The sequence below is a fragment of the Neolamprologus brichardi genome, unplaced genomic scaffold (assembly GCF_056152115.1).
Source record: "Neolamprologus brichardi isolate AB-2024 unplaced genomic scaffold, ASM5615211v1 NODE_ptg000031l+_length_7269946_cov_1, whole genome shotgun sequence".
NCBI classification, from domain to species: Eukaryota; Metazoa; Chordata; class Actinopteri; order Cichliformes; family Cichlidae; genus Neolamprologus; species Neolamprologus brichardi.
Genome location: NW_028270136.1, coordinates 3,379,116 through 3,391,371, shown reverse-complemented (window position 1 = coordinate 3,391,371; position 12,256 = coordinate 3,379,116). Strand labels below are relative to the sequence as shown.

General features: G+C 41.5%; 1 protein-coding gene across 1 annotated transcript; it reads left to right on the top strand.

The window, feature by feature from the left end:
* Window positions 1-1,346: 1,346 nt before the first annotated feature.
* Window positions 1,347-6,923, top strand: LOC102792132 (homeobox protein Dlx3b-like). The gene is made up of 3 exons (XM_006805125.3): window positions 1,347-1,767; window positions 4,109-4,293; window positions 6,399-6,923. Exons 1-3 carry the CDS (start codon window positions 1,416-1,418, stop codon window positions 6,843-6,845), a joined length of 984 nt encoding a protein of 327 aa, XP_006805188.2. The 5' UTR covers window positions 1,347-1,415; the 3' UTR covers window positions 6,846-6,923.
* Window positions 6,924-12,256: the final 5,333 nt, after the last annotated feature.

Sequence of the window (12,256 nt, the reverse complement as noted above, 5' to 3'; positions counted from 1 at the left end):
AAAGAAATGTATAATTAGCTAAAGGTAGCTGACACATTAATAGCAATGAATATGGAAATGGCTACAGTAGCTACAATTCAGGTTGAATGTGTTTACGAGCAGTTAGAGAAAACTCGATGCAAGCTCAAGTATATTTCTGTTACTAAGGACAACCAGTAAATGGTTAAGATGTTTTCTTTAAAGCAAAGAATGGTTAACCAAGAAACATATATACGAATAGATATAGTAACAGTTTCAGGTTGGCAAACATGCATTCTAAAGGCGATAGTTAGCTAAAAGTAAAGACTAACTTGCTAACATAGTTAGCTAAAAAGAAACAAGTATGTGGTTTACATGTGTTCCTAAAAGAGGGAGCTTCTCAGTTAAAAGTGTTAAACTTGTGAACAAATCCTGCGATTATTAGAGGTAAGAACAGTTCCGTTACATCAGGCCGGTTGTCCGACTGGTTCGTGAAAGCGTTTTCATTTAAACCCTGTAGTCTCAACAGCGACGCCTGGTGGTGAGATTCAGTGTTATTCGATCAAAGAGCCTGTGAGGGAGATGGAAATTTGTGTATGCAAAAAGCCAAATTAGCATTCAGTTTTTAACAAACTCCCTCTGTTACTGCAAACTATAGCACTTTGTACTGTTTCACTTCAAACTGAGGTACTGCAAGGAAGCTTTACCCATCATCCTCCTGTATTGTCTCTCGGGAATGTCACCTGCACTCAAAACTTACAGTAGGTTTGTTGCTGGCCGTTTCTCTCCCCCCATCCCAGGCAGAGCAGAAGCCCGGGGCCCCACATTGACACATGTAAAAGAAGAAAACGACAAGCCTTGATTAACTGTAAATAACTCCCAACGTGTTCTTAAACAGCACCTGGCTCTATTTGCATTTAAATGGGAGGCAGCACTATTACGTTAATGCGTTAACACTCCTTATCGCAACACCATTACGCATAGTTTGGTTAGTAGCTACATATTTGATCTGCTCTGCTCACGGTCCTCTATGTTAACTTGAATATATTTCGAGGTAGATAAAATAAGGACTTTTGAGTAAGTCCTGCCAGCTGTTTACGCGCTCTGGTGAAGGCCCTAGGAGAGGCTTACTGGAGGTTTATGTGGGGAAAAGAAGGGAGCCAGACAGGCGACAGCGCTGTCTTGGCCTCAGGGCAGAGGCAGGGAACGAGCAGGCGAGCCAATGAGAAGGAGACATCCACTCCTCTCTGTCCTGCTCGGCTTGGCTCAGTTCGGCGCGCCCTGTAATTAGGGGCTCTAGTTGGGTTGGGCGCCGCCACGGTGGACAGCCTGGCTGCTGCGTCAAGGGAGTTTGGGAACGCGAGCTTCAGACTGTGTGAGGAGTTTCTAAACAGTGCTGCTTCGGAGCTCAGAGCAAACCTGATCTGAGACGACAACAGCGAGATAAACGCCTGAAAATGAACGGGCAGTCCTCACCTGTCTTCGAGGAGAAGAAGCCCTCCATCCCCGTGGCCGGCGGTTCCATCTCGGCTTCCAAGGATTCCCCGACCATGCCGGAGTCCTCCTCCACAGATATGGGCTTCTATAGCGGCCAGAGCGCGCTCCACGGCTCGCAGGATTTCTACTCGGCACAGCAGCCGTACTCCGCTCAGCACATGAACCCGTACGCATACCACCACTACAGCCTGAACGGAATGGGTCCCGGCGGTGCCTACCCCGTTGGGAAGGCAGAGTACCCTTACCCCCATGCAGCATACAGGGAGCACGGAGCATTCAACAGAGAGGTTCAGCCAAGTCTGCAGGACAGCGGTAAGTTCACCCGTAACGGAAAGTTAAAAAAGAAAATATGCGCATAAATGTGATACGCACTGTTGCGTAAGCTGCTCTCCATCTTTGTCAAAGCCACACTGACCACCTGAGGCTGATGTATGGCAAGAGCTCATGTCTAGCCACATGAACCCAATAATTGCGCATGAGTTTTACGCACGAGAAAAAAAGGAAGTTATTTTTGTTTTTCATTTTTCCACTGCGTCAAACTCTCCACACATCACATTTCATAGATATGTGGAAGCATTCAACGGATTCTCAAATAACTTTCTATTGTTCATCACGAGAAAATGATTAGGCAGGAGCAAAATCCCACACACAATGGTGCAGGGCTCAGGGGAGAGGCGCTGGCTATAGAAATAACCTTGTAACGTGTCTGTGTAAAGAAAGAAGACTCACAAAGATATTATGAAGAGTAGCTGTTCTTCAACTCTAAAAGTATTTTTTTCTACAAAATAAAAAAACAAAACAAAACAACCATGTTGATATGCAGCTGATGGAGTGCTACAGTTTGTGTTACCTTGTTTTAAAAGTCCCAAACGCTTTACAAAAGGAAAGACAAGTCTATAAAAATCTAAGCTTTAACGTCAATAAACATATCAATGAGAAGCTTGTCTGGGATATCATAAACAATTAAGGCATCAGTGTAGTTTCTATGAAGCAGGATGACGTGATAGGTACATATTCCTCGAAGAAACAGGGATCATCACCGGTGAGCTTCAGTCACTGCGAGCAGAGCCTCGGTGCAAAACGCTCCTGTTTGTCATCACTGCTTTGAACCTGATTCAGATCGTATTTTGATAGGGAAATGACGAGCAGGCCGAAGGCCTTTGGATGGGAGCCACGTTCCAGCTCTAATCAGTGACTTTTCAACCTCACCGGTATCAGCAGCGAACGACTTAACACGCAACCGGTTCATGGTGGGCTCAACGTGCTGATCCCGTGTCGGTATTACAGCACAGCAACGTCAACATTTTCAACAACAACCATAAAGCGAGTTCTCTGTAACTTCCCTTTGAGTGCAAAACAAACAAACAAAAGGATTTCTCTCTGGGCTCCTTTTTAGAGCTTGGAAGGTGTGCCGGCGCAAACTACAGGGAAAAAACAAGCTTGACAGACTGGTGCACTGTTTTTGGCATTCCAGTTGGGAGTTCACTCCTGGAAACGGCCCCGGGGGACTTTGGCCCACAGCCACGTACATCAGGTGTCACGACTTGTCAGTCAGCCTTGGCCTTTGAATCATTCAACGTGCATGGTTCCTTATCACGCAAAGCCCGTCGCCACACCCAGAAAAATAAATAAATAAACAAAGGTGCAAATATGTAAACCCTATCACCTCTAACCAAACGATTAATGAATTTGAACACAGCCCAGAAATGTAGACCTTTTTTTAAAGAATAAACTGGTTCTTTAAATACATTTATTCTCCTTTATAAATCCTTTAAATTCTCTTTCAAAAGTACAGAGTCTAGCACACGACTTTTAAAACAACCACAGTGTGTGGTTTAATATAGAATATAAAAGTTTAGTATAGAATAACTCCCACTTTGGCTACAAAGCCTGCAAGAAAAACACTGGAGTGGAATGTAATGAGTCTCTTTTGGAACTCTTACACGTGAAAAGCAATTTCAAAATGATGTTTTTAAGCCTGTTATAATTAAAATAGCTGGTAAAAAAACTGTCAATATAGACTGCTTTGTAAATAGTCGCCTTTCAGATTCAGGCATGCACGCAGTGCTTTACTATTGTTAAAAAGCTGCTTTATTCAATGCACCTGTACAAATCACACACCGATGATGCGATGGGGATTCATTTAGCATTGATTATTACTACTCACTTGTCGAACACTGCAGACCGGAGGAGCCGAAGATCAATTCGCTGACTTTCTTATGACTAAATAACTCACACTGTGTCCTGGACCAGAGCCGCCCAATGTGTTCTTCAAATACAAACAACGATGGGTTGTATATTTAAAGAAAGACCCCCAAAAAAGGATACAAGAATAACAACAGGACAAATGAGCGGCGTTGTATACAGTCAGGCCTCCAGGCTACATGAAAAGCACCTATAAATCTCTGTCTCCCTCCCCAGCTGTGGGAGACACTCAGACCAAAATTATAAGCTCAGAGTGCTGTGCGGAATTTCTTTGAAATTTCGGGGTTTGCAGTGGCTCTGGCTATTTTTGTGCTAAAACGTCTCTGCACCAACTGCCCTGTAGTAAAACAGTGCAAGTTTCGTTCATTGAATGAGAAACGTAGGTGTGAAAAGGTAAAATATTGCAGTATTTTTACTTCTTTTTTGTTTTCCCTCGCCGCTACTGCAGTGAAAGAAGAACCAGACGTGGAAGTTAGGCTGGTCAACGGGAAGCCGAAGAAGGTACGCAAGCCCCGGACCATCTACTCCAGCTACCAGCTGGCAGTTCTGCAGAGGAGATTCCAGACAGCCCAGTACCTGGCCCTGCCAGAGCGGGCCGAGCTGGCTGCACAGCTGGGCCTCACACAGACGCAGGTGAGACTTTATGGGTGATAACTTTGCAGTTCAGTCATGACTTGCAGAATTTAAAAGCATCGGAAGTACCGGCCGAAGTGGAAGCACGGAAAGGATGTGAAGTGTCCTGTGAAATGGATGCGCTGATAGTATTTCACATTCAAATTTGGCTTCCTAAGGTCCTTTTATATGTAAGCCAGGGTCTAAAATGAAAAGGCCCTAAAGCAGTGGTACTATCAGAGACGTGAGAGATGAAAGCAGCTGAATGGACAGTGACGCTGGCTTTTTAGCAGCGATGTCAGCTGAATGCAAAGATTCACAGCATTTAATGTGGAGATGCAGAAGCAGCGCAGAAAGCTGAGGTGTTTGAGGTGTACTCTAAAGTTTCAGAGGCCTCAAAACTTGAAGATAAAGATGTTACAATATATAAAATTTACAAAAAACTGAACTGGAATCACTCCGAAATAAAGTGAAATGTATGAAAAATCACGCTTTTAAACCGCCCAGATGAAATTAGAGGAGAACACAAATACACTACACTGAACGTCTGACCTCAACTGTAGGCAGCGCTGCGAGTTGTTGCAGTGTGTCAGTCTGGTTTTTGCTGTCGTAATCTCCGTGCCCTGATGATTTACTAGCAGACGTATTATCTGTGCTTGAGTGATAAAAGACAAAACTTGAGGTGTGAGTTGTTTTATCACAGCTGTTGTAAATCATTGCACTGTGTCATGCTCGGGTAACATTCCCAAGCTTTAAGCAAACACAGACATGAGCGCAGTTCCCTTCAGTTTGAAAAAGCATGAAATATGATTTGCATTCACTGACAAATAAAAGAATAATAGGGTTAATAATCTCTTTAAAGTCCACATAAAACAAGAATTAATATGCCTCATTCTTTTTTAAACCTTATTTATTGTTTAAAAATTAGCTGCATCAAGGTTTATTTGGTAACAGCTGTTTAATAGGTGCGTTTTAGAAATGACTTTGAGATGAGATTAAGGCAATGATACAGTGAGTTTTCAAAAGATTTGTATAAATCTGTATTTCTTTAAAACACTGGCTAATGAAATATGACAAATATTATAATAGACTTGGAATACTTTGTCTTGGCCACATAATGGATATAACTCAGTTTTTGCCTCCTCGGCAGCTAAATGCTACATAGCGTTTACTAGCTAGCTGCTAAACTTGTCTGTAATTCATATAATTAACACAAATTGCCTGAAATTTGATTATTTAAGCTTTTTACTGCATGTTTTGGCTAGAAAGCCTGAGAAAACTCACATTTATGCAGAGAAATTCTACTTGATTTGCAAAACAGTGCTAAAAAGAAGGAAGAAAATAGCTACATTAAAAACTGACGGCTAAAGGTGCTAGCTTTAGCTATAGAGTTAGCATAGAAAGTTAAAGGAAGAATAAGTTTATCTTCAAACTCTCCCCATTCTGCTTGTGGCTTAGATTAACACTATAATGCACCCATATCTCTGACTAATCTTACCAGTCAATTATGCGTAATATAGGCAGCTGGTTTTGAAAAATATGAATAGAAATTTCTCACATGAGTTTTCCAGTAGTCACGTGGAAACCGGTCATGGAGGAACAATGTGTATTCCGCAACTGTCACAAGGTGCATGCACTTAAAACCACCTTGTGATTGCCTTGGTCATGAGCAGATTGCCACAGTCGCCTGTAGTTCTTATGGAAGATGCCGACTTGTCTGCAAACACTCACTGCTAGTCGATCGGAAATAAAAGTTTCACCTTCAAAAGTTGAACCTCCCCGCTACAGCAAACACAAAAACGGCTGCTGAGGCAAACTTCAATAGCTCTGTTTCTGCCGTAGTTATTTTGATGCTTTTTTAAAAAAAGCATAAAATAGATGATTTTGCATGTGAAGGCAAAAATATACGAAATTCTAAGATGGAAAAAATGCAAACCAAGGCGACACCTTTATGGTATCAACCCTAGTGAAATTCCAAACAAGAAGCCAAATAAGGATATTTTATTATTTCTGACTTTATAGTTACAAACTATGCTCAAACTATATAGTTACATGTCACACACAAGTGGCCAAAAACCAAATCCTAATATTTAAGTTGCTTCAGCATTTTTTCTTCTTCCTCTCAGGTCAAAATCTGGTTCCAGAACCGTCGCTCCAAGTTTAAGAAGCTCTACAAGAACGGAGAGTTTCCGCTCGGTGATATTCCTCTTGAACACAGTCCAGACGCCAGCGACTCCATGGCCTGCAACTCTCCTCCATCCCCAGCTGTGTGGGAAAACAACAACAGTAGCAATGGTAACAATAACAGCAGCAACCACAGCAGCGGGAGCGGCAACAACCCAAACGTCAGCAACGGTAGCGTCAAAAATAGTGCAATGCTGGATCCTACCAGTAGGGGGCAGGTTCCCTATCAGCCTCCGGTGGATTCTTCACCTGCCTATATGGGGGAATACACACACCAGAACTGGTACCAACAGCAGGGTGCACACTTAGGTCTCTCACAGTCAGGCCAAGTGCACCACGCAACACCAACTGCTCCGTCGGCCACACAGAGTATGGGAGCCGTCTACTGATGTAGAAAAATGGACAACATTTCGACTGGAGTCCTGGGCTTCACCTGGGGCTTTTTTTTTTTTTTTTGGATGATTCTGAGCTGTGCTGTGTGCAGAAACACCTGACAGTGATCATCAATTCCGAGTCATAACTGCAAAAACCCGAAACACATGTTGTCACACAGGCTGCAAATGTGGATTGAAAACAAGTGTCGGCCTCATTTACCCTCCACCGCTCACAAGGTGAACTCACAACACTGTGGGAGACCGGGGTGATTCAACTGGGTTTTTTTTAGTGCAGAGACTCACATTTATATTCGATATCACTGATAACAGTTCATGTTTTGTTTATAAATATTTGAATTATGAATATATTTATGCAGAAAAATATAGAAATGCTCAGTATTTCCCTCACACGTTTCTTCTTTCTGTAAGGGGGAGTTAGACTTATTCCACTAAAACTGGTAATACTACTGAAAGTCGCCCATCAAAAGAAAGCCTGCCACACTAGAATAGAATAGAATATGACAGCTTGATGACCATTACACGCATAACATATCAACGCAACAGCGAAACAGAGGAGAAAAATTACCAGCATGTAATTTCACATTTGCAGGAATGAAACTTGTTTTCCTCTGTGGAACAACAAAGCGGACTTAGCAACACAAGCAAACAGGTGGTTTTGGTTTGTGTGGAAGTGAAGAGCAAAGCTTGTGCTCTCAGTTTAGAGGTTTGGCTTAGACTAAAAGTGATCCCCCCCCTTCAGATAGAGCCGCACTTCTTGTTCCAGTATTTACACCAAGGGTTAGGCAGGTTTACCAGCTGCTGGTTGTAGCTACAAAGTCAGCATCTGAACATGAGTATGAGCAGTGTATTAAACTCACCTCTGGGGGCTAGTGGCTAAAAGCCAGAATAGCTGCTTCTAGCCAATATAGTGAGTTAGAAACAAAGCTAAACTAGCTGAAATATGTTTTAAAAACACTTAAAGATGCTCTTTTAAAAAGTGGCTCATATTCAATTCCACCCCATAATTTCAGTGAATGGCATGATGCAGTCTGCCATATTGGTTGTGAAAAATATATAATCCCCATCTGGTTGGCGAATGAGTCCTGGAGGTTGCTTGCAGCCAACTGGTGAAATTGGTCACAAAGGGGGTGCTGCATCAAAAACCACTTTGTTCCAATCAAAAGCAGAGTGCCACAGCTGCCTGTAGTTTGCATAGGAGACGTGGACTTGTTTGCAAATCATACATGGGATAAAAGATGAGGTAAACGTTTCTTCCGTTGCCGTCTTGGTGGCAAGAAACTGAATGTGAGAAGAAGGGGCAAGCGAGGGGAAAATACCAGGGCTAAATTCTCAGTTTTGAAACATGGTATGATGAAACGTGATTTTGGTTTTTACCAAAATAGCTCTACTCAGTATTACCCAAACTAAGTGACTAAGTGACTAAGACAATGAACTCAGCAGGAAATTGTTTACAGAGGCTAAGTTAGAAAACGTTTTTGCAACAACAGCTATCACCATCTAGTGGCCTAGATAGGAATAAAGTACACCTGCACTGGCTTTATTTTTCTGACCTGGAAGCTATGTCAATTTTTACATACTTTTTACTTGATAACTACTTTCCAAGTCAACTAATTGACAAGTAGAGCGCGTTGAGTACTCCGGGAGAGTAGAAAAGCGTTATATAAGAATCAGTCCATTTACCATTTACCAAACCTTAAAAAAGGGTGCTACAAACTACACATGGAGAATATTTGCCTTCACAGTAAATGTTATGTCAGTGCTGCAGCCATCACATTTAAAAAGGCAGTTTTTACTATGAAGGCAAATGTTCACCACTTTGGTGGTTTGCGTCACCCCTTTTCAGTTTTCCTTACTGTTAAACTAGTAGTTAGTGAGTGTTTGCTGAGAAGTCGTCCAAACAAACTATGGGCGAACATGCTAATCTGCTAGCAATCAATGCAATTACAAGGAGACTTTTGCGGCACCATATACTTCTTTGCGATCAATTTCACCGTAGGCGTGCCAGCAACCATTTGCCAGTTGGTGGAGGGTGGTTACCAGGGGGGTCAGTAACCAGTCTCTTGGGCTCTGGGGCCCTAAGCTTTATTTAGATCTTTGCATTTATTCTATAGAAAGTCTGTGATCTAGCTTACACATTTACAACTGTGTGTAGTGAGCCTTTGTTGCTCTGCAATACCACTGCCAAAACATTATTTGGAAGTAGAGTTTCTCTCCTCCAGTTGATTTTATTTCAGTCAATTTAAAAAATTAAAACAGAAGAGAAAGTAGCTGTTAGCGCAGAGGAGGAATCAGTGATACTGGTCTCAAGTGTCAGTGCAGGTGGCGCTGATCCGAAACATAGTTGTATTTATAAGGAAGTACACATCAGATTATGGCGTAAGTTGTGGTGTAGGGTTTTAAAAAGTTTATAAGAGCATATAAGTAGAACTAATCTAAGTTAAGATAGGCTAAGCTAACTAGCTGCTAACTGTTGCTACACAGTGAACACACATACTTGAGCGGAGTTTGACTCCTCTGCTTGAATCCTCCACTCCCGGTCACAGAATATGCGTTGCCTATCCAAAGACAGACATATTATTCAGTTAATCTCTTTTTAATAATAAATGCCTCCAACAGAGGTTTGGTGCGCAGCTACAAAAAGTTAAAGGGCAGCTGAGCCTGAGCCAAGCTGTAAAAATGCTAATGCTTAAAATACAACCTACAAGAGCCATAATTCACCACATTGTAGTATAAATTCCCACATCTTTTAAACATCATAGCCCGGCCTTTATTTAAATCTTAAACTGAGATAACCCTGATTATATCACTTTAGTTATTTCCTCACACTTTTAAAGCCTTTTGGTCTTTTCGCTAGCTCAGTAATACTTTTTTATTTTAAAAAACAAAGCAAAACAAAATCCCCTGGCCTTTCACTTCCTAGCAAGTTGGTGCTAAAATATTTTTAAAAACAAGTTGTTTATAATCTTTCAACAAGTGTGCTGTGCTCAGGTTTTTTATTTATAGTGTCAAGTGTAGATATGAAGTAGCACAACAGTTTGTGCCTTTGGAGCTTTTTTTTCTGTAAAGTTGAAAAAGCAAAGCGAAAATAAAATGTACTATTTTGTGTATTTCAATCTGCTGCTGGTGTTTTCATTTCTACCGTGTTTACGTGTGAATACACCAAACACACGAAGGCGTAGTGCTGACGGCGCGCTCTTGGTGTGCCTCTCGGAGTGAGTCAGACAGCAGATCCAGGTTGCGCCCATCTATATATTTTACACACACAAACAGGCAGGGTGCGTGTAAAGGAGGCTGTGGGAGGTGACAGCGCAGCAGACACTCTGGAGTCTCTGGATGCTAATAACACACCGCTGACACTGAGAGAGACGGCTGTACGCCGCTTTCATGTGGCACACACTTGAAAAGGGGAGGAGAAATGTTTGTGTGGCAGTGTTAGCGTGTGTGTGTGTCTGTGACAAACAATCTACACTTAACCAACCAAACCCATGGGTTAGCTAACAAAAAGAGGGTGTGACAAGGAAGAAGAACACAGACTTCAAACAATGTTACTAGGAAGAGTGCAAACATGACATTGTGTCTTTGTCTGAAATACCATGACATTAAAAGGAATGGCAAGGAAAGTTATGCAAAGCAATGTCACCTCCTACGAAATAATCTTCCTCCATTGTTCAACACCATTAATCAAAATGCATTTCTAGATTTTATGATGCCTGTCTTGCCTTCTGTTGTGCTCAGCATTGGCATCTTCATATTTCTGCACTCCTTCCTGGTTACCGAATGCTTAGATTTTACTACTTCTAAAGTCACATGGAGGAAAATGTTAGAACTATTCCTACAGCTCAGTACACATAAAGCCTCAACATATACATTAGGAGCAACTGTGACTACATAATTTCCTCTGGGATTAATAAAGTATTAAAGCAAGACTGGCGACCTGTCCAGGGCGATCCCCGCCTCTTGCCCTATGACAGCTGGGATTGGCTCCAGCGCCCCCCGCGACCCTGAAAAGGAGAAGCGGAAGCGAATGGATGGATTAATAAAGTATTCTGACTCTGATTTATCACTAGCACAAAGTGCATTCATCTGCATACAGGCCAACCTAACCAAATACAAAAAGTGCTGACTGAAGTAACACACTGAATATATCTGTGGGCGTACAGTTTTGTGTGTGTGTGCATGTGCTTTTAAGTATGGAAGCCCGTTTCTGCCACACAAAAAAACATAACTCGAAATTTCGAGAATCTACGTAAATGACGTCATTTTCTTGTTACCTGGAAGGATATGGCGCAGATGAATGCACACTCAAAACCAGACTGCAACACACTGACGCTTTCAAGAGTACGTGGCTGATAGTAACGCCATGTGATTCAGCTAATAACACAAGGATTTCATCATTTGTGAAGCCACACTGAAAATACTCAGCAATCTGTGCATTCATGACCAGTGTTGGTCAAGTTATTTGAAAAAAGTAATCAGTAACTAATTACCGATTACTTCCCCCAAAAAGTAATCCCGTTACTTTACTGATTACTTATTTTCAAAAGTAATTAATTACTTAGTTACTTAGTTACTTTTTAAAAACACGATTTACAACCTGAATAGGTGATAAAGCGATAGATCTTTCAGCCCAATTCTACTTTTTCTACATAATCCATCATACAAAATGTAATCAAATGGAAAAGTCTCTTTTTAAAACTTGTTTTATTAGTTTTAATCTTTTAACTTTATGCATCAAGCAAAAATTAAATTATCTGCAACATTCTCTGACTGGAAGAAATTAGTTTAATATTTAAACTTATTTTCTGCACATTCCAGCACATAAAATATTTTTTTTGTGTGTGTTTACATTCAGTCTTTCAAATAGATGCAAGTAAAACACAGCAGAAAATAAATAAAGTAAAAGACTAGCGGTCCTGTTGCTCTATTTTCACCTGTAAAGCAGGAGTGGCGTAGGCGGAGGTTTACCCTGGTGCAGGTGGAAGAATCCGCGAGTTTCTCTGTGAGTTTCCCATTACGTCGTAGCTACTCGGTGCTTGTTTAGGGTTTTTTTTTGCTCTGTACACTAATGTTTTTGTCACTTTTTATGGAATCAAACTCAAAGTAAGGTCAGTACTTCCACGCTTTAAACGCTGCACGCTCATACTCTCTCCGCACTCGATATATGATCCATTGTTGATCTGCACACAGCTGTTGTCACGAACGTCGCACTCGCTTACGTCACTGTCATGAGACATTCTCGCAAAAAAAAAATCACGGTTTTAGTAACGCAGTAACGCAGCGTTCCTACGGGAAAGTAACGGTAATCTAATTACCGTTTTTGCAATAGTAATCCCTTACTTTACTCGTTACCTGAAAAAAGTAATCAGATTACAGTAACGCGTTACAAGTAACGCGTTACTGCCCAT